We start from the raw sequence: 23161 nt of genomic DNA on the forward strand, positions 1-23161 counted from the left end.
CTAGTATACCTAGGATAATGGGCCGTAAACTCAAGAGGCCCCGTCGTTCATCTTGTTGGTGAGATCGACAAGTTCATTATTCAAGGTAAACATGGACTCCCGTCTCTCCCTAGCCAGTTCACAAGAAATTCTGATCAGGAGAGAGCGAGTTCTAGCCTTTACATCATCCCACCAGGCTCGCAAAGAAGGAAAACCTGGTTTCAAAGTCTTCCAATTGTTAAAAGCGAGTTTAAAATCATTTAAAACTTTGTCTCTTTTTAAAATCGAGACATTACATTTCCACAAGCCAGGCTTCTTCTTCACATCCGGTAAAATTGACAAGGACACACAGTCATGGTCTGTAAAATATGCGGGTAAAAAACAGTAGTTTGAAACGACGAGGCATTTAGACGAATAAAATCGGTCCAGCCGACAGGCAATACCTTTGGTCGGCTGTCTCCAAGTGAAGACCTTTTTAGAAGGATTCTCATGTCTCCAAGAGTCATGCACATTAAAATCGGCGCAAATGTCTTTTAAAACGGTGGAACCGCCACTACCATGAGCCGGGTTCCCGCCCCTCTTATCAATATCAACATCTTCAACACAGTTAAAATCACCGCACAAAATAAGGGGCTCAGCCCCCGACAGAAACTTATACAAATTTTTAAAAAATCCAGTACGCTCCGCAGAAATGTTAGGAGCATACATGTTACAAACTTTGAAATTACGCGCACCATCGGACAAGACGACACAGACAACACGCCCACTGTCGTCACAAGACTTTTTAACCACATCAAAATTGAAAGATGGAGAGAGTAAAATACCCACACCTCTAGATTGGGAGGAGCCCAATGCCCAAAACGCTTGGCCTCCCCATTCCTTCTCCCAGAGCACCGCTTCAGATGTTGACGAAACATGGCACTCTTGGAGGCAAACAACGTCAAATTTATGTTGACGGCAAAAGCCTCCTCTTCTGCGGACTACGGAGCCCACAGACATTGAGTGTAGCAATAAGAACCATGAGGCTACATAGAGAAGGAATGTCAAACAACATCAGAATGTGAGGAATTAGTGGTACAGATCATCAATTCCTTCCACACCAATTCGGTTAACAAATTGGGGGTGGACATTGTAGAGGTGCTTGAGACATAACATGGTGGTTTTAAAAAACCTCGAACAATTACCAACCTTACAAGGCACAACGTCCCCGGAGATGCCATGCGCCTTTGCAAGGTGAGATTTCAAAGACCTAAAACTATGCAAGAGTTCGTCACAACCATGAGAAATAAACTGGTTGCACACAAAGACAGCCTTATTCTTGTACAAGTCAGAGGAGATGACAATGGCTCTCGCCTTTGCTACCAAATCGGGACTTGGAGCCTGAGAGGCATCCGAAGTATCCTCATCAATGATGAGGCTTCTGGAGCCAACAGTAGAGTCAGACTCGTTACCGTCCACAGAACGAAGACTCTCCGAGGGAAACTCCTCGATAACAAGACTGGAGTCGGAATCCGGCTCCTTACGAATCTTTTTTCCTTTCGACAAAGTCTTTGCAGAGGCAGAACCCTCACTGGAATCACCCCTACACCTTTTCCTGGAATCTTTGTCAGCAATATCAGAGTTGCCATCATGGCAGCTCTGACAAAGAAAGAGGCGATTATCGCTTTGACAAACTGGGCCCTCACAGAAAGCAAGGAGAGCAGATTCTGGAGTTATGTCTGCCTTGCACTGATGACAAGACACCACCTCCAGAGTGATTGTGTAATCCAACTCACAACCCTGACACATGTACCGACGAGTAACAGGTCGGATAGGACTGGCCGCCTTACGCCTCCTTCTCTGGGACCGGGCGCGAGGGGCCGGTACCGGAGCAGCAGATGTTGAGGGTACCTGCTCGCTAGAAGAGGAAGAAAGGCCAGGCTTGGCCAGAGAAGGAGCGGCCTCCGACAGCAAGTCCCCAGACGGCTCAACCACCGCGACCGGAGAAAACTTGGTCAGAGAAGGAGCGGCCTCCGACAGCACGTCCTCAGACGGCTCAACCACCGCGACCGTAGGAGAAACCTCCGGCTCCGCGACCGGAGAAGAAACATCCGACTTCACAGCCGAAGAAGTACCCGGGTCCACACTGCCAGGGTGACCTGGAGGCGAAACAGGATCAGATACACCAGACTCTGCGTCAGAAACATGGGCCAGTTCCGACCGATCAGTCTTATTTACAGCCTGAGGAACCCCTCCATCATGATGTTCACGGACCTGACTCACACCTGCCGGGAGCTCTTGGCTCTTAGCCCAACTGGCTCCCATCTTAATCCTGTTTGCGAAGGACAGGGGACAACGGCGGGCCGTATGTCCCTCTGCCCTGCAACTGAGGCACACAACATCGTTGGTACAATCCATGGCCAAATGCCCAATGGATTGGCATTTGTTGCAAAATGTTACTGCACAATTTGCCGACTCATGGCCTTCCTGGTTGCATCTCAAGCAGGTACGGGGCTGCCCCACATACCTGAAGAAAACCATCCTCCCGTCATACATTTTCCATGCTGATGGGATATTGCATCCCGGCTTTAAAACTACTTTGTATTGCCGGTTCCCATTTTTGATTGTCGGTCTGTCCCGGTATGTTACCATACGGGACGTGATGACGGCACAGTATTGATTTAACCAGTTCCTGACATAGTTGTCATCGAGCTCATACGGAATTCTTGTGGCCGTGACAATTATCTCCGCCGCCGCGTAAGATGACACATGGATCCACGGCGTCTAAACCAGACAGTTTCCCCGCATACAATGTACGCTCGTGTACCGAGGAAAATGACACGTCGAATGAGTTTGGTCCCAGAGACTGAACAGCCTGAATGCTGCTCATGGGAGCCGAAACCTCGCTCAGCAAAGTAAACACTTGTTCATACGTTAACCGATCACGGTACACGGCAACTTTTATTGAAAGAGGACGCTTCATAATGCAGCTTTAACTAGAACCAAATAAAACTAAAAAGGAACCAAAATATGAGCAGACAGAGCTGCCAGAGACCCTGAAAAACACTACCTGTAAATCAGACAGCCTCCACGGACTCCACGGGCAGCAAGGGTTGAAAACGTAACGTAACTGAAGGCGTGTAACCAAACTGACACGCTTAAAGAACAACCAAGTACGAACCAATAAACTAGGCAGCCTCTCCGGGCGCTACTGGTTCTCAAACTAAATTGCTAAATTGCCAAGGAGCAAGCCCAAGTGGAAATTTCCACTCAGACAAAATGGACACCACTGTCTGTCTCAACCCTTGAAATGCAAAACAGAGCAGCGTCCTACAATGGATGACCTCTGCCCCCTCTCAGCCCAGTCTATATAATGGGCGGGGGACAGCAGAAACTACAATGCTGCAACTAGATTTTGCAGATGCGAAACAGGGCGAACGCCCCACAATGGATGGACCACCTCTGCCCCTCTCAGCCCAGTCAACGCAATGGGCGGGGGGCAGAAGTAAACCACAATGCTGCAACTAGATTCTGCAGTTTTAGATCAACTCATTAAAGCCCAGAGTTCAACCGACTTGCAAACCATTAGATCAACTCAATAAGCCCAGAGTTCAACCGACTTGCAAACCAATAGATCAACTCATCAAAGCCCAGAGTTCGACCGACTTTCGAACCACATACTTACGGGCAAAAACACATTGTCACAATGAAGTGATCAACGTGCCGAGTTTCATGGCTTAGTTAGACAATGGTACATTCCAGACGAGTATTAAAACGCTCTTCTAGACGCATGTTACTGTATGTGGTCCAGCGTAATAAATCTACGCTTTAACTCACCATGTTCATATAAATATATATCACAAATTGCATCAGAAGGAACTTAGTTTGTAATAAAAAATAATGCATATTCATTGTGGGTCAAAAAGTTTTACAAAACCTGTTTAATGTGCCAATAATTCATCTGACATAAATTATGATAATGAGGGGGAGGGGGGCGACATGTGGAACTCGGGATTTTTAAGCGTAGAATCTAGTCTAACTTACCAAAATAACATAAAATACGCGGCAAGGCACAGCTTTTTTAAAAAGATTTCTTGTTACCTTTAGTCCGCGTACTGTATACAGCACACTATCTATATTTCTACCTTTTCTATGATTATATTTCAGCCATACCATAGGTATGGTGAAATATATTGTATTCGTAATGTTTCTTTCTTTCTTTCTTTCTTTCTTTCTCCTGTCAAATCTTCAGAACACGGTATCTCCATTGTTCCTCAACCGAATGACTTGAAATTTGGCACAAGGGTAGAGTGGGCCAATACCCTCGGACGTTTTTTTCATTTTTTCCATATCTGTCTCTTAAATGATTTTATTAAGGTTTTTCGGTCATCTTAAGACCAAAACTGTATATTTGGGCCCCCTGTACCCTGGTATTATAACCGAATGAGCTGAAATTTGGTACAGATGTGCCTTGATAGGTCCCCCATATAGATTCAATATCAGTTTTGGTGTACAGTATAACGAAATACTTATTTTTGCGATTTTTTGGTGATTTTTTTACCAAAAAAGGACACTTTTGGCTCCTGTACCTTGGTTTTAGAACCGGATGACCTGAAATTTAGTATAGGAGTGCCCTAGACATATGCGCACATGGATTCAATAACACTTGAGGCATACGGTACAATAAAATGCTCAATTTTGCGATTATTTGGCCATTTTATGACCAAAAAGTACACTTTTGGCTCTTGTGCTCTGGTTTTAAAACCAAATGACCTAAATTTTGGTAAAAGGGTGCACTAGATATTTATTCAAATGACACATGTATAATTTTTGTCATAGACTACGTCAAAATGATATATTTGGGGATTTTTTTGTCATTTTCCAATAGCCAGAGGGGTCAATGACCTTAAGGTCGTTGACCCCCAGCTGCAGATTGGACCTACTGGCATATATGTCTATTTAATCTAATTAGATAGGTAACCAATCACTTAGTCTGAATCTATATCCTAAAGAGGGGGGGTGGCAGCCAATCAGCGAGCCCGGTGTTATCTGGAAGAGTCCATTCTTACACGGAGGGGTTCATTTTTTTTTAAATTCATCATTGGACTGGTGAAGTCTTTCAGTGGATGCATTTTTGGACAGGTCTATTTTGCAATTTTACAGAATGTGTGCTGGAAGAGTCTATTCTCGCACGGAGGGGGGATTTTTCAAAATTCATATTTTGGACTTTGGTGACTTCTAGTTTGTCAAAGTCTTTCAGTAGGGTTATTTTTGGACTGGTCTAATTTGCAATTTTACATGGGTGTTCTGGAAGAGTCCATTCTTGCATAGAGGGGGCTTTTTTTAAATCCATTTTTTGGACTTCAGTGATTATGTCAAAGTCCTATTTTAGCGGATGTATTTTTGGACTGCTCTACTTTACATGGAAGAGTCCATTTTTTGCACACGGAAGGGGGATTTTTTCAAATTCAGTTTTGAACGGGTGATGATTCAAAATTCAATTTTAGTGGAAGTGTTTTTAGACTGGTCTATTATACCTTTTTATGCATTGGGACCTTTTTTGCTAAATTCAATTTTGGATTTGGTTTCTTATTCAAAAGGCCAAGGTTTCAGTGGGAGTATTTCTGGACTGGTCTATTGTGCAAATTCACATAGGGTGCACTGGAGTCCATTCTTGAACGGGGGAATTTTGTAAGACTCATTTTTGGGTTAAACCGTCATTAATAAAAGTGATTTTTCAAATGGGTGATTTTGAAATAGCCTATTGTTGCATGGGGAGGGAGATGGCTGAAATATGCTGTATTTGCTCTCAAGCAAATGTCGGCCTTTCTAGTTTTAATCTGGTATTGTGCTTGTAAATTTCAAATGGTTACTATTGCCGTACAATGCCGAAACTTTAAAATTCTGTTATGTCTCCCTTTGCATTTGAATGGTCTAGTCCATTCAAATCAAAAGTGATGTATTGCTCGGAAACTTTCCCGCGAGATCGTTTAACTTGCGGACCCCCGGACAACCTGCCCAGGAGGAAACACATGTAGGGGTTAACGTTGGCATCCCAGTCTGTCATTCTGTTGAAAAACACCGGCCGATCACAGGCGCGCGGAAAACAACCTGCCTCAGTATTAGGGAACACTGCGAAAACAATCTTCTCTGGCAGAAGACATCTTAGCTCATGTTGCCAGCAAACTCCTTGGGATTGCCTGGCTCTGTTATATCCACATAGACTCTCTCTGCCGATCCTTGAATCATAACATGGTCTTACATGGGAAAGTAGAAACACGATACAGCCGCAGGTGGCCGCGCGGACAGCTCCTGGCTGACAGAGACAGATTATGTACAGATAGTCTACCTGACCTATGTCTTTCATGTTGCCCTCCATACGTTCGTTGCTCCTTCCCTGCCCGGCCAGCCCCGTTTATCAACAAAAATTATGTAGTTTTCAGGCGTGGCTTCTGGTCGCGCGGATCTCTAAGCAGATCGGGTTTGTTTTGAGATTTTGAGACCGTATTTGTCGGTGTTTTTTATTACCTTTTTCTGGACCAAGAAGCTACATCATGTATTGGGACAAAAAAGAGCGCTTCTCCAGAAAAACATACAAAATACCGCCAAATACGCTCAAAACAAACCCAGCTTTTACGCAGACTTGGAGAATACTCTAAGGTGACAGTTTTGTAGATCCTGTCAACAGTCGGGAAAAAGTGCACTGTGAACTTCGTCTCTTCATTCAAGTATCTATAATCTCCAAGACGCGCAGGTGACCTGAAAGACGCGACCAAGCCTCAGCTGTTATGCAGTCTCTGTAACCAGTAGCTTGGTTACCAAACCCCAGCCCGATCACAAGTATCTATCGTGCAGGGGTACCAAACCACAGCCCGATCTCAAGTATCTATCGTGCAGGGGTACCAAACCCCAGCCCGATTACTCTCCAAGCAGAGGTTTAGGCTCCGGCTGTTTTTTAACGTTTTTTTAGTCGTTGTATCGGGCTTTCTATTTTGTCATTTTTTTTTTCGTTGTGTCCGGCTAATCCAGCGCCATAAAATCCTTACCCCTAATGACAATTTGATGGTTCCATAGGAGGAGTTCTGGCACCTTTCTTCAATGGAATCAAATAGGTTTGCTCCGCCTATAGGTCAGTGCGGCCGGACAACGAAAAAAAAATGACAAAATAGAAAGCCCGATAAAAACGACTAAAAAAACGTTAAAAAACAGCCGGAGCCTAAACCTCTGCTTGGAGAGTACAGCCCGATCTCAAGTATCTATCGCGCAGGGGTATCAAACCCCAGCCCGATCTCAAGTATCTATCGTGCAGGGGTACCAAACCCCAGCCCGATCACAAGTATCTATCGTGCAGGGGTATCAAACCCCAGCCCGATCTCAAGTATCTATCGTGCAGGGGTACCAAACCCCAGCCCGATCACAAGTATCTATCGTGCAGGGGTACCAAACCCCAGCCCGATCACAAGTATCTATCGTGCAGGGGTACCAAACCCCAGCCCGATCACAAGTATCTATCGTGCAGGGGTATCAAACCCCAGCCCGATCTCAAGTATCGATATATTTTGAGGTTGGGTATGGTATCCAGGCTAATATATATATTTTGAGGTTGGGGTATGGTATCCAGGCTAATATATATATTTTGAGGTTGGGATATGGTATCCAGGCTAATATATATATTTTGAGGTTGGGATATGGTATCCAGGCTAATATATATATTTTGAGGTTGGGATATGGTATCCAGGCTATGTAACCAGGCAATTTCTTGCCTCCTGCCACGCAGCGATGAGAAGGATTTTCGGACACGACCGCTGTCTTTCTCCACAGCACCCCACCGTCAGAGCCCTACAGGGTGCAGGCCGCCACGGGGGGCGCTCCGTACCCGCTGGATGAATGTCGTGACCCGAGACCTCAGTAGCAGCAACATCTCACTCCCCCAGGAGCAGCGAGCAGTATTTGAGCAGCCAGAGCATGAGGTGGCGAACCCTTGTACGACTCAACGCAACACGTGCAAGAGGTTCAGTGAGTGAGTGAGTGTGAGTTGACAAGTCATCCTGTCAACGGTGCAAAGTTTTCAACTGCTGACAGGATCTTCCTGTCAATAGCCGAATTCCTTTGTGCCGCTTGTGGGGATATCATTAACTGGACCAGGGAGGGATAGCAATTGCTCCCACTAGAGTGTTTGGTGACTGGGTTATCGCAGGTTCATTCTTATCAAAACAGTACTGTAAATGCAGAAATGTTCGCGGTGGATTAATGTTCGCGGTTTTCGCGGTGACCACTTCACCGCGAATTTAAAACCACCGCGAAAATTTTTCTATTATGATATTAGATTGCAGTCTATGGTGTTACCGCGAACTTAAATCCACCGCGAAAAGTCCTTTTTCCCGCTACCGCGAAATTAAATCCCCGCGAACTTAAATACATTTACAGTACTTCCAGTTGATATCACCTGGTTCACACGATTTGCCTTGCCTGGCTTCCGCGCCTCTCGTGCGGTGCATGTTATCATTAACAACAACAGGGCCGTGTTTCCAGTACACGTGTTGTAACAAAACATGGTTTGAATCTGTGCTTATTCAATAGGCTAGTATTTAAACACAAACACATTACAAAGCATTGAAATAGGCCAGACGATTCACACTTTGCTCAGTTTGCAGTTGTATTAAATACCGGTGAAATGATAAGAAAGTCAACAAAGTGTTTGCAGTTAGAGGTCTATTAGAAGTGCCTGCGGCGAAGCTGTTCCGATAAGAGATCATTTGTCAAGAGCTGGTCTGGCCACCTGTGTGATTTCTGTGTACAGCTCGCGCTATAGCTAGGGCATAGTACTGGAATGCGGAACCCAAGCCCTCTCCTTCCATCGACTTTGCCTCACCAACCCATGTCAAGTACCCATTTTTACACCTGAATGAAGTGATGTGTTAAGTGCCTTTTCTAACTTAGAATCTAAGAGCACATGTCCAAGATCGTTAGCATGACAGGATTCGAACCCAGAACCCCTGGCTTCTGGGTCAAACACCCCGCAATTACGCCGTCACATAAGGTCAAAAGAGAAAGAGAGCTTGGAGTCTGTCTGCAACAAAGTCCATTCCTGTTCAACCTAACAAAAATACAATACTGAATACATAATATAGGTTTCTTTTGCCTATCAGGATCCGCGGATCGTCAAATAGTAGAGATCAGTAGAAATTGGACAAATATATGGGATAGTATGTTAGGCATGGTGGGTCGCCTACTGACTCCTCTGGCCGGTCAACTCCCCTTGAAATGTTCAGACAAACTTTTCTTATATCAGGTAATACTGCCTGGGTGGGTCGCCTGATTTGCAGGCAAAAACAGGTGATCAGTTTGCACATGATATCATTCAGATGGCGTGATTTCCACCTCAACCATTGGTGGTATTCCAGGTAATAATGTTTGAGAACAAGCCGAGTAGTTTGTTTGCTCTTTTGACTAGCCCTTGCGCCCACATCCAATGATGAATGGGAACATACTGGAACGTAAACGAATTAGGTGGAGCCTGTGGTAATGATTAATTATTCTATAGATGGAGACCACTAGTTACTTCTCGTACGACATATGGTACCTTTTTGCCTTAATTTAACTTCACTACTGTCAATCGATGGCCACTAAAATGACCCTTACAAATGTACACAAACAAACAAACACACACCCGATTTTGACATGCTAGTAGTAACGACCCGACCCGCACTGTAGCCTGAATAAAAGGCCCTACAATCGCCGCCGCTTACCCGAACTGGTGCACGGGTGACCGCCCGTATTAGTCAGGGGATTCCCCGTCTCACCCATACGTCACGGTGGGAGGGGGCGTGGTTAAGTGTGATACCAGGCTCCACAGGTCGCTGGAAAAATAGTAGAAATTGGCCAAATAAGACAAAAAACATGCAAGAGGAGTTAGATGGTCGACAGGTTGCGACCGGCCGGCCAACAGTCCTAGGCAAATTAACTTCTAATAGGCTTTTATTAACAACTTGGCGGCCAAAGTCCCCTATTCGGACAGATGGGTGTCTGGTAGAGACCATCTCATCTTGTGACAGGAGAGAAGTACAGTACTTCCCATTTTATGTAGCCAAAATGTCTTGAGATCGAATATCTGGCTGTGTCACTTTGAACCTACCTGCTACCCATTAAATGCACTCTAAGTACATAACGTGTTACTATATCAAATATGTCAGTTATAACTTATAGCAATACTACTTGGTACGAGGGCGGGGAAGACAAACCGAGGAGGCCGGTGCACGCCTTTGTTCTATTATTAAGTATTTCCACACCTGTAAGAAACCATCAGTTCTGGGGACAGTTTACTATCCCCACCGTTGGCGGTCGGTAACGTTAGCCACCAAGCGCTCAAACAAATAAAGAGATCCGTGTCAACTTCAAGGCAACATATCGGCGTAACTAGCTTTGATTGGACAAAGGATATGTCAAAGTCCCTTTTCATCAGACATGCAAGTGGAGTGTGGGTGGAGTGATAATAAGACAACACAAAAGAACCTCTGTAGAATGTAAGCAGCTCTTTTAGAGTTTTATTTAATGCTTGAAGCACCGTAAGTCTGTTTTTGACAAACTAGACTTAGGCAGTCCTATCGGGTAACAAAATCCACTTACTGGTATCTTCTCTTAGGAAAAACATTACCTGTTCAGTTCGAGCAAATACTGGTCAAAGCTCATTGTCATTGGATAAACACTGCCAACATGTGTGTACGTGTTGACAGTTTTGCAAGACCATGATTGTTGACTCGCTAGAAAAAGAGGATGATAAACCTTTCAACAGACATGTTGGCGGGGAAAGGTAGACAGGTATGAACTTTTGAACCTGCGGTATGTTAAATTGCCACCTCACCAACCAAACTATGTTACCTATCCCACACCTTCGTGCCTCTACTTACGAACAAGACGCCACACAAATAGCATTTATCCACTGGGCCAAAACCGCACGACATTGATAACCGCCCATAGTGTACATTGTTTGCATACTTGAGGTACAGTCAGTGTTGCATAAATGACCCATACATGCGTGGTATTACACAAAGGATGAATGTCGTTGTGGTATTTTCAACACTGCTTGTTTCAACATAGCTTGGTCTATGTCGACAAGAAACTTGATACAGGAAAACGAACATATTCTGAATCATTGAAACTCGAGACGAGCTGGATCTTTCGTGGAATTCGGGTAAAACAAGTCTTGATGACAAATTTGACGTGACTTTGCGTGACAAATTTAGCGTCCGAAACGGAGTAACATTCAAAACAGGTAAACTTGTACCCACCCCTAACTCGGACGGGAACTTTTCTTATGTGAAGCTTACTCTTCACTCAGTTCTACATTCAAATTTACAATCCCTCAAAAGATTAAGCTAGAAGGTAGTTTTCAGTACGTAAACATGTTCAACATGGTCAAAGTTTAACATTGCTTATAACAACCTAACAGTAATATATAATATCAAAGTTGCTTTATTTGTTCCAACACCGCCTCTACATGTGTTTCTACAATGTCCATGTAACTGTAGACACTAGATCCCCCATCACAGCCTCTGGGTCTCAGAGCCGGTTTCTGGGTCAGTATCGACCTGCACAGGCCGTGTCGTCACATCTGAAACAGACAGACGGAACACTTATCATCATGATCTTTCCCAAATATTCAAAGTACACTCTATACTGTTTTAGGTCCGTGTCAACCAGGAACTATTTATGTAGATAAAATCTGACTTCAGAGACAGTACGTCATATTTTTTTGACAAGGAAAATGCTAACGTAATTTCACTTGATTATAGATCTGCAAAGATTTGCCACTGACATAAATGTTTTTTCTTCACACACTGCATATTGATCTTATTATATATAAACCTACAGACAACAAACGAACGTGTGGAATACATTGAATATTTGTAGCTTTAACAATAATTTTACCTCGGTCCTTCCGACACTTGCGGTAGACGAAGAACAAGACAGCCACCAACACCAGCACTATGACACAGGACACCACTATTCCTGCCACTGTACCGGTCGGTAGGGCTCCTACACAAAGAAAATGTTTACGGTATCAAATGGCCACTTACATTTGCCGTGTACCACTTATTTCACTCTCACTGGTCTGAAACATTTACAATGTTCACTGCGACTCAATTAAAGTAAATCAATTGCTTGCTACATATGTCCAGTATACCATGCATGCTGAATGATAGATAACCATGATTTACACGGGATGTTTCAGTAACAATAGAAAAAATAAATTTACACATTTAAAGGGTGCATAGGTGGGGGGATACAATCATTTATCGGCGTTTAACAAATTTGTGGGCGTCATTGTCGGGAATGGTGTAGCTTTTGTTGTTCGGGTAAATAGTCATGAAGATAGTGTATACAACAACAGCTCAGAATACATACTGGTGGCCGGTATGTGAGAGTTTAGAGATGACGCCATTTATGTATTGTTCATTGTCACGCCTCTAGCCTTTCCCTACCGCAAACCTGCCCAGATCCCCATAACACCCCAACAGACAGGTCTATAAGGTAATTATACCCAGGTGTGCCACCCGTCATTGTTGCTACCTGACCCATGTAAAAATCTTCCCCACGGGCAAATCCCAGAAATTACAGGAGCTAATCTTTACCCACCCTTTGATCTCAATGGTTACCTGTCAGAAAGGTATAAATGTCACTAGATAACATTTAACATTTTTCAGGTGGTATTAATATATATTGTTTATGACCGTCCATTGTCACTATGTGTATACCATGTACTTACAATTAGCCCTCGGGTACGAACTTGCAATTAACTTCTTCTTCACATTAATTTTATTTCTTCAATTCCACTGCCATGGATAGAGTGGATATAACACCCGTGGTCATGATTGTGTGGTAGTCAATAATGGGACTCACCATTATCGGGGTTGTTCCCTGGTGTGCCGCTGAAAATAAAAATAGAATCATACCAGCATCAGAAACTCGTATGCACGGTATGGCAGCATACTTGCATATTTTGTCTCTTCACTCATTTTGCACTCATACTTCAGATAGACATTTCCATTGAGAAGTAACCAGATATCAAACGCATTATATGTAGACTCAGTGAAGGGGCCAGGCACTTTTTTTAGGATACTCGCTCAAGGCCATCCCACATCCCACTTGAACTGAAGCCAAGTGTGGCAAAATCCCCAAACATGTACGACACGTATACCACACAGGTTACGCCAAAAAGTGAGAATAAAGTGAAGACATGGCTATTTAATTTGCATTGGATCAGAGCGGTAGGAAGACGGCACATGTATTTCCAATAGTATAGTTCAACTAGACAACTAGGCTCCACCACATGTACACGTGGCTACCGGAATGTAGACGTGACCGGCAAATCAATGAACGCTTACCTGCATTTCTGACAGATCGCCGTGGCCGGAAATTCCTGACACAGACTGCACGACAGACAGGCCTCTACTACCTTGTCCCACGCGAATCCAGACGGGCAGTTGTCACTCATGGTTACTTTTCAATGGGGGAAAACGCACTTTTTGCTCTTTCTTTGTGCCCAAGTTGTGGGAGTTCTTTCAGGACACACCTTCATATAAGCGTACACATGCGCAAACGCAAAAGGGGCTTGGGGATGGCCACTCCCATCTCATGCACAGTTTACACAACTAAGAAAACAGATTTCTTTGTTCTGCGGCGGCCAAACTTCCGGTGCCTACCAAACTTTGAACTTTGTATTTTAGAACAAAGAGTCAACTTACGTGATTCAAGCCAACCCAGTATATCATATAACGTTAATGCCTATTTCATAGCTTTGCAGTTTTTCGGTAGTACATTGAGTTTCATGCCTCGGTCACTGACACTGACTCGGAAAGATATCGGATGGTGTCTAAAACACCTGACCGTTTCCAAAACCATATCCAGGTGCTTGAATAAGTGCTTTTTGGCGTATCTTATTACCTGCATGTCTAACCGACGTGTATTGTATTTCATGCTTTGCCATTTTCACTGGCGATTACACCATTTAATAGGTATATTCGGTTAGAACAACGCCTTCGGGGGAAGGGTCTGACAGCGGGTACTCAATTACCGTAACCGTGCTCAAGTATAATTTGCTGACACTTGCTCGCCGCCGAGCTCTTTGTGTCGTAGTATTCATGTTCAGGCATGTTTAACAGTGGCGGTCTAGACGTCTGTGTAAACTGGAACTGCGGGCAGTCACCCTGGTTCCTTTTAATACACAATACCGATACATATACAGCGTGGAAGGTATTAAAAATGATAACGTATTGATCGGAAAATGGATCTTGTTTATCTATTACTATAAAAACGTTTTTCATTTCTGAAGGGATGGAGGGACAGACCTGTAACAGGATGTTTAACACGTGAGTCCAGTCACGTACACACTCGGTTACTCAAGTTCATCCTCCTACGTACACACTCTTTTTTGTCCCTATTTTTGTTTAAAACAGAGACATGGGATAACTACGCAACATACAGTACAAATCAATCCAAACCGTGTACGTGTATTCTGTTGAATAGCCCTGCAAATGAGAAGGGTGGGAGTAAGCCAGATATAAACCCAAAATAAAACCAAAGTAATAACAAGTGTTATAGCTGAAACAGCTTGTAAGCCAGTGAAATTATTCACAATCATATTGACTTTGAACTGGTATTCCACAGGGAAGTGCAAACAAATAAGATATTAAAAAGATGTCTGATTGCACACTGTTCCACTCATCCAAGCAGATGTTCGACTCCGGCTGTTTTTAAAAATATTTTTTGGCGTTTTTGTCGGGCTTTCTATTTTGGACAGTTTTCTTTATGCCTCGCGCCCAATATAGACATGAAGAAAACGGTACAAAATAGAATTCCCGATAAAAACGCATAAAATGGTGAAAACACAGCCGGAGCCGATCCTCTGCTTGGAGAGCAGATCCTCTGTTCGGGTGACGCGACCTTTGAGATTTAATTGCAAACTCGTAGCCATGATAGGCAGGGTTATGAACTGCTCAGAGTACAGACTAGTGGGAATGTAATGAGTGTTTAGAGTCGACGTCATTCATGTATTGTTCACGAGCTGTCACACGTCTCTCCCACCGCAAACGTTAACCTCCCCATATGTCCCTTACACCCCCCACCTGGCAGGTGTAAGGTAATTATACCCCAGGCGTGTCGCCCGTCATTGTTGCTACCTGACCCATGTACAAATCTTCGCCACAGGCAAATCTAGTAGATAATCATTAGTCATTACCCACCCCTGGGCTTAATGCTTACTCGTAATGTAGGTATAAATGTCAGTTGAATTCAACATATTTCAGGTGGTATTCATTTATGTCATGTAGCTTTTTCACAGTGACCATATGTGCCACACATACAAGTCTAATCAAGAAGTTGATTCTGACAGACATTGTTACAAATGGACAAACAGCAGTTTGTATCGTACAAGCTCGACCTTATTTGTTCAGTTGCTCCCTCTGACGTCTTCTTGCCGAGTTGCATATCCCGTCTTAAAAAGGCCTTAAAACACTGGGTTTTAGTGGTTGTGTGAAAGATTATTGAAGAGAATGAGCCATGGCATGCACGCAACTACACAAACATTGAATACTGTAGTATATCTATGACCCAAAGAAATCAGTATCAAAGGCATTGAGATTTGCGTTTCATGGTATTAGTAAGAGTGTTGACCATCTTAAAGTTCACTTTCCTGTTGTCAAGAATGTTGTTGGTTCTTGATATTTGTCAACAACATTGTTTCTATGATTCAACCAAATACTTCATTCGTACTGTACACTAATGTAGTGAACGTTGACCTTGAACGTTGACACTGTGTACATATGACTCAGCATTGGTCACGTGGCCCTAAAGGTCTGTTTACGTTACTTGGCAGTAAACAATATGGCGGGCAGCGCAGACCATTACGCACGTCCCACCTTCGCCAATATCCCAAGTTGACCAGCGCATCAGGAACATTAAACATCACTGTCAAACTCAAAATGCCGTGTCCAACAAACACAAATCTTCAGATGTTGTCTGGGAATGAGGTATTACGAAGGTACGTACAGGTCCCAACTGAACAAAGTTGTAAAGGTATGAGTCATACGTATACGATCAACAACTTAAAATAGAGCATGATTCAGACGGACTTTCCACTCTTACAAATAGTATGCAAGTCCTGTTGGGTTAAGGCGACATTTAGACAATTCGCTGGTGGCTTGCAGACCGTCGGAAGCATTTACCTTTAGTCTAACAAGTGGCGAACTAAACGAACAGAAATGCCAGCAGTAGTGTGCCCAGCGGGTCAGGTGCCAGATGGACTTCCGGGTTCTTTCAACTGCGTAGATTGCCATACCTGTACGGCATACCCAGATTCGCCATGGTGCCCGAGTTGTGAGTTTTCTTTGCCGTAACTCGTTCTGATTAACATGGTATACGTTCTGCACAGCACCTGTGTGTGTCAGCCACTGTTGATGTAGCAACCTTGTGTTGGAAGGTAAAACACGGTTAGTTCTGTAGTGCGTCATAGTAGATCACGTCGCAATTCAGCGACAGACTAGTGCCAATGAAAGAAGCTGCTCTTTTGGGCCAAACAGTCCTATTCTGCTCCTTTTAACACTATGTCATCATCTGTTTACAGGTTTACTGGCCACAGAATCACCGACGACATTGGGTACGTTTGCTTAATTTAAATACGGTAACCGTTTTAGAAGAATGCAGTCGTACCGACTTGTGTGTATGCACGGTGCGTGTGTGTACATGTATCCGAATGATTTGGTGTGTGTGAGTGTCTGTGTATACATGTGTGTTTAGTATGTGTGTGTACATGTATGTTTAGTGTGTATGTGTATGTGTGTGTGTGTGTGCGTGTGTGTGTAGGAGTAGGTGTGTGTGTGCAGCCGTATGTGTTCATGACTGTGTGTGTGTGTGAATATGTATGTGCTTGCTTGTATTTGTGCCTGGTTTATGCGTTGGTAGGCTAGGGGTATCTGTGTGGGCGTGGGTTTGATGTTTGTGTCTGGGTGTACGTTACTCAAGTTGCAAAAATACATTGTACTGTAACGTGTGCCTTTCAATTATTGTTAACTCTCAGTCGAAGCAGACCTATCCTGGCTGTGGGCGGTAGCTGTCATCATTGTTGCCGTACTTTTAATCACTGGAATCACCATCTACTGTTGGAGGAGAATTGGGCAAAAATATGGTACTTAAAGAAAGTCACATGTTCTCATTATGTAGTTGAATTGCTAGTCGTCTCGACGATTTCATACTACAGTATTGTATCGTACATTGCTATAAATTATTGTACTTACTTGATTCAATATATTTTCTGTTAAATTAATTCCCTAAGTTGATTTCTATGTTGATTTAAAGTAATTGCTTCTTCTTCTGTATCAATATTTACTGAATATTTGTTGTATTGGGTTATATTTGTGTCCATACGGCGGCATTGAAAATGTGAACTTGACCGCGAACACCTGCATACTTCACCGTACCGTTTACTGTTGTGGAGAAGCATGATAAATAATTACATCTTGGAACTCAGACGCAGGACTAGGGAATGGAAACGATGTCGATATAGTCATTTATTGTTTTATTTGCATCTCATCTAGATCCAAATCCAGTCACTGTAAATGCGGTGCCAGCTACTACCACCATGTCGGCACGTTTGGTTACTGCTGCGGATGGAACACATGTCTAAGGCCACAGGTATGCACCCTCACACTCAGGGTTGACAATCACGGCAAAGCCTATGATATCACCCCTGACAACTCAGCCACAGTATTCGATTATTAGGGGTGCCTTGCTTATGAATATTAATGAGCTTGCTCTTATATGGGCAGTCAGCCGTTGGGGATCGGGCGTTGGCATGGTGAGCAAACAAAGTCATGGTAATACGTAACATGATTGGCTGATAGCTTCCCAACGGCCTTTGCGAGACAGCTTGCGACAACAACAAGCCCAAGAAAGGCCTATTCTCTGATTGGTCGACAGCTTGTTTGTGGCGACAATCATAATAGCCACTAATAGGGCATGGGATAGCAGGGCCCCATAAGGTAGTGCCGTTGGGGACCGGGCGTTAGGAGGATGCAGGTATGTGGTGATTCTTCTATTTTAATATCATGTTCTGTGAATTGTCAGTGGGTTATCATCAGATACATGAATGAATTCAATAGAAAAATTAAAAAGGCTGGACAATTTGGGATGAAGTTTAGAAATGTCCTTCAGTTTATATGTATCTACATTTGGAGGGTAGATAAAACATACTACCTACATGAACGTAAGCAGAAGACTTAGTATTATATGTATTGTGCTGAAACTATGATTCATCATTTCATGTGCTTATGTAAGCGCCTTATGTTCGGAACTATTCTGTTTCAGGCCGGGTGTCGACAGTACCTATAGATGCAGACAGCTTTGTGAGAACTGCACTGCAAAACTTGCGTGATATGTTGGTTGTAGATATCATGACGTCAGCGTCATCCAATGGTTAGACAAGAGACCGAAGAAGGTTTCTTTGAACAGAACACTTTGCAACATTTAACTAGGCAACGTCTTTTGTCCTATAGACAACTTTAACTTTAACTTTATTTAGATTGTAACGAGACAACACAGTATCCTATAGATATGATTTATGATGTAATAATTGTTTGATAGATGAAAGGATTGTTATATCACTGTTACCGTGTATTAATGTCTACATGACTCGAGAGAATACATTGCCTGTAATACCGTGACAAACGTATATGTAATTGTTGATATCTACATGTGTTTTTGTTTACTATGTTGAAGTCTGAAGTGTGAATAAAGCTTAATAAGTCAAAACCTTATCTACAGGTTCATTATTAATTCATGTAAACGCTACTTCTTGATATGAGTCAGTTCTAATTTGTAATTGTATCCTACAGTAAGACATACACAGATACAAGTCAAGTCAAGTCAAGTTTATTGCACAACGATTGCAACAGGTACAATGTATGGCAAATTACGTATAACTAACAACTACAAACTACTTACATCAGTATACTAGTCTAGCAAGATAGAAAATATGGCGGCATAGTGTATTTCACATTGTTAAGGCACTACTTCTCTTTTGCATAGCATTATATATATTTATATAATACATTTTATTTCTAACTGCCTCTCTAACGATCAGGAAAGAAAGGAGTTATTTGAAGAGGCATGCAAATTCCACAAAAATTTCCAAACGCTTACCGACGAAAACAAAACTATAACGCTGTTAACGTCACATAACCCACGCATCATAGAAAAAGTGGGACACTTCGTCTTCCACTGCTTCCAGAAAAGAAGTCAAACCCTAAATACGTAGATTGTAGCTCTCAGCAGTCCATACCATTGATAGAATAGTCACTCGTTTACACTTGTCACCATTGTTATCTATACCAAAGTATTTCATTTTATACATGTTTATTATATTCTCTGTATGTTTCATGTTGCAATTAGCCCTCGGGCAAGAACTTGCAAAATAAACTTCTTCTTATATAAATTGACCTAGGTGCACAGATATGGAGTCAGGACATGATAGAAGTACATCGAATATTTCTCTGCTTGTTTTAGGTAATGTTGCATGTACGTACTACTATGTATTTCTGTTGCTGAGCACAAATGATAAAAGTAACTCAGATGTGCAAAACTGAGTATCATTCCACTAGGCTCTGAGCTGATCAGTCGTGGGAAAATGGGGACAGCCTAAGCTTTATTTTTTTAACACAATGACGGATATATGAAGGGGAAGAATAAAATACGACTCTCTATTACACACAACATGACTTCCTTCCTATAAAATAGCATGATTTAGGGATGGTGAAAAGACAAGCAACTGACACTCCCCTTCTCTATGTTTTTATTGAGCTAGAATGCCAACCCTTCCTACAGTAAGCACAGAATGGAAAACACCCGTCTTCCTTCTCAAAGAGACAGCATAACAAAAAGTAAAAAGGCTAACAGAATTAGGCCCTTCTTTTTTTGTTCACAAAATTAACATTGGACTATAGACCCCATGCAAAGGCCTCGCTTACAAGTGTAAAGTAAGTCTTAGGTAAAATGATCACTTCCTTGTCAGTCCACACAAAGAAAACTTCATCTGTAAGTACCTAAAGAGCTGCATGCAATCAGGGTCATTCATTGTGTAACAGCTGAACTTACGTTACCTATTGAAGCTAAAAATACCGTGCTTACGGCGGGCACAGTGCGGGGAAGCCCCGGTAGTGTTGAGAGCAGGGATCGTGGGTACAGTGGTCAAAAGTCGACGGACAACGGGAGTAGAGGACGGTATGTACACTAGCTGAGAGTATAATGTAGAAAACTACAATTTATCATGTTATATTATAACCATGTTGTAGCGTTAATATCGTTCTATAGTGCGTTGATGTGTTAAACAAATAGCAAAGGTCTCGCCTGAAGTTAGCTTATTTGACAAACTGCGGCAATTGGCCATCTGGTCATGTTTGACAGGCTCGAATTCTATCGGTCTGGTTACTTATTAACAACAGAGCGAATTTTATCAACAGCGTTAACATAGTAGTCGTCAAAACGTTGGCTGTGATCTAACGTACGGTTGCTTTGTGTCTTTTTTCATTCGGTATCTCAAAGAACGGGAGGGATATTAATATTCACAGCGAGTGATAGTACAGGTGAGAAGAAAGTATTTGTATTGCTACAAATTTCTAAGAGAGAAATGATCTGATTATTCATGTTATATTAAAAGTGAATACTAGATCGTTTGACATGTTGAATGAATCGTCGTGATATATCCTATAGAGCAGATGGCGTCGCCAAGGCAAACTTGGGTGATTAAGAAAACTATCAGGAGAGAAAGACTGAAGGAAACCACGAAGAAGGCCTGGTCAACAGGATGCACCCATGTCCTGGACCGAGCAACATTGCTGACAACAACTGGTCACTCTAGATCTCGGCCGAAGACCGCATCACAGAAAGTCGACGTAAATTTCCTATCACGTACATCATACAATATCATTTTACAATTATAACAAATTGAGGACATTTTTAGGACAGTCACAGATATGCCGTACAGACATCTGCTACTTTCTGTCGGAAAATTTAGCCATGAATCGCTTGTCGGCGGTTAGTTCTGTTTTAACTTCGCTAAGAATCTTACATCTTATATGTGACCGAGTTTAAACGTAACTATACTTTCAGGACAAAGCTAAGTCTTTCTTGAACTAGTTAAGCTGTAATATCCAACTCAAAAATTGGACTCACCCAAATTTTAGGTACAGGTAAGTCTTAACGTTTCCCACTATATGCTTACACCTTAAACCTTACATATGGTGAACATGACTAGGACATGAAAAGATTTTTGATGTAACAGTTATATTTTCATGATTGAAATGTGAGCAAATGTTTCCAGTTTTAAATTGGATAATGTGACGAGGAAGTAGCATACAGATCATAGATGATAGTTCTACCTGGTGCAATACCCGGAAACGTCCGCTAACTCTAGAAGCACTTTGTGACATCGATCTGTTTGTATTGTTGGGAGGGTCTGTGCGTGCTTTGTTAGGCTGTTATTACTGAGATCAGCTTGTTAGCACGTATGTTGACCTAACACGTGGGGCATGCTGTAAGTGACTCACCCCATTCTTTGGTAACAGAGTCTCAAAGAGTAAGGAAAGTCCCTTTTGTTTCCAAACGAGAAAAGGTGTGCCCAAGTGAAACTGACTTAAGCACACGCCACACTTCCAAACCGGGCCCGGCCGAGCTCTTTGTGGAAACGAAAAATAGAAATGTTTACGTAAAAATATACACAAACGATGCCGATGCCTTGGGGCATTTCAATCATTAATTTCAAGTCCTTAGTACACATAGGGTTGTTGAAAACTTGTCCCTTTGATTATTTTTTGCTCTTTTGCTCCAGGAACCAAAAAAATGTCCAGTCATATTGACCAGACCTGTGGTAAGTACTACTACAGACTACGTGCCTAACTATAAGTGGTGGTTCTCAGCTGTAAAACGAAAAATGTTGAATATTGAATAGGCTGTATGTTATAATCTTTATAGTATTGGTTGATCGTGTTTTATCCGCAATTTCCTTATGGGGGTGACTTGAAAAACACACAACTTGAGTTTACTGCGTTACAATATATTATCGAAACGTTTACTTTATAATCCTGGAGAATTGTTTCGAGAAGGAAAATTTGGTGATTATTTTTCGCCGGAGGTTTCTGGATCTTGTATGTTTGCTTACGTTGTGTCGTCATTGTTTGAACACAGACCGCGCACGCGCAGAAGGAAAGGGCGACGGCGTGGCAACTACTTCTTCCCACAGACTTTACCAGGTCAGTGTCAATTGGTATCTATGAAGACTTAAAAGACAGGGTCAAGGAGGATCGATTTCCTTGTTAAAACTGACTTGTTTTCTTTTACAGAATGTTCTCAATAAATCACTTAAATTCTTCATAGAGTGACTTCATTGAAAGTACAATTATGGGCGCAATATTTTGAGGAAAAATTCGTCATTATCTGTACATTTGTAAATTTCTTCTTCTTTTCTGATCTTATAGCAACGGTCATGAAGACACCGAAGAACACATTGCAGATGACAATTTGGAAGATGAAACATCGGAACCACAGGTAATAATACTATCCTATTGTTTCCATATTGTCTATGTGAAATTTTTTTTTGCATCAATGTATAAAAATGTGGATTCTAATCAGCGATCATACATCAAACAAGACTATTTTGTGCATGGTGTGTTCATATGTATATACTTCTCCTTATAGAATCATAAAGACGACTATAATATATAAGATCTACAAAGACTGTATCAACTATATACTCTACATTTACCTTTCATTATAAGGAACACAGTCCTGTACTGAATGAAAATGACCACCCAACATCTTCGGAATGCAATTTGGAGGAGAAATCGTCTGAAATCCAGGTGATTTGACCCTACCTGCTATACACATGCACGTAGTCGTATGTTGACTTAAAATTATAACTTTGTGCCATTTCGTCCGTCATATATTCTTTGCGACAAATTTCTGAGCCAGTAACCAATAGAATTTTAATAAATAATATATAATTATAATTACCTTCGACTGAAAGGAGCATCAATGGGAAGCGACTGAAGATAATGCCGACGAGCTCGGCACTGTACAACAGATGAACGAACCCGACGTTACCAGGTAAGAACCAATTCGTATCTAAATCTTTAAAAGACATCAAAAGTGACTCCAG

At 42.3% G+C, this 23161-nt stretch overlaps 2 protein-coding genes and 2 long non-coding RNA genes across 4 annotated transcripts; 3 read left to right on the forward strand and 1 right to left on the reverse strand.

Annotated features, from left to right (window-relative positions):
* Nucleotides 1–10493: 10493 nt before the first annotated feature.
* Nucleotides 10494–13685, reverse strand: LOC118420553. Its single transcript, XM_035827408.1, has 4 exons — nucleotides 13344–13685; nucleotides 12859–12887; nucleotides 11887–11994; nucleotides 10494–11569 (listed from the first exon to the last, which is right to left on the reverse strand). The coding sequence occupies exons 1-4, from the start codon at nucleotides 13451–13453 to the stop codon at nucleotides 11502–11504; spliced, it is 315 nt and encodes a 104-aa protein (XP_035683301.1). The 5' UTR covers nucleotides 13454–13685; the 3' UTR covers nucleotides 10494–11501.
* A 2360-nt stretch (nucleotides 13686–16045) lies between these two features.
* On the forward strand, nucleotides 16046–18767 carry LOC118420567. Its single transcript, XR_004831748.1, has 5 exons — nucleotides 16046–16332; nucleotides 16580–16612; nucleotides 17033–17140; nucleotides 17550–17646; nucleotides 18319–18767. It is a non-coding gene; the product is annotated as an uncharacterized LOC118420567 (long non-coding RNA).
* Nucleotides 18768–20201: 1434 nt separating this feature from the next.
* Nucleotides 20202–22323, forward strand: LOC118420960. The gene is made up of 4 exons (XM_035828062.1): nucleotides 20202–20229; nucleotides 20719–20900; nucleotides 21836–21874; nucleotides 22192–22323. The coding sequence occupies exons 2-4, from the start codon at nucleotides 20724–20726 to the stop codon at nucleotides 22321–22323; spliced, it is 348 nt and encodes a 115-aa protein (XP_035683955.1). The 5' UTR covers nucleotides 20202–20229; nucleotides 20719–20723.
* A 156-nt stretch (nucleotides 22324–22479) lies between these two features.
* On the forward strand, nucleotides 22480–23109 carry LOC118420573. Its single transcript, XR_004831753.1, has 3 exons — nucleotides 22480–22551; nucleotides 22782–22862; nucleotides 23030–23109. It is a non-coding gene; the product is annotated as an uncharacterized LOC118420573 (long non-coding RNA).
* The last annotated feature ends 52 nt before the right edge of the window (nucleotides 23110–23161 follow it).

The sequence above is a fragment of the Branchiostoma floridae genome, chromosome 8 (assembly GCF_000003815.2).
Source record: "Branchiostoma floridae strain S238N-H82 chromosome 8, Bfl_VNyyK, whole genome shotgun sequence".
NCBI classification, from domain to species: domain Eukaryota; kingdom Metazoa; phylum Chordata; class Leptocardii; order Amphioxiformes; family Branchiostomatidae; genus Branchiostoma; species Branchiostoma floridae.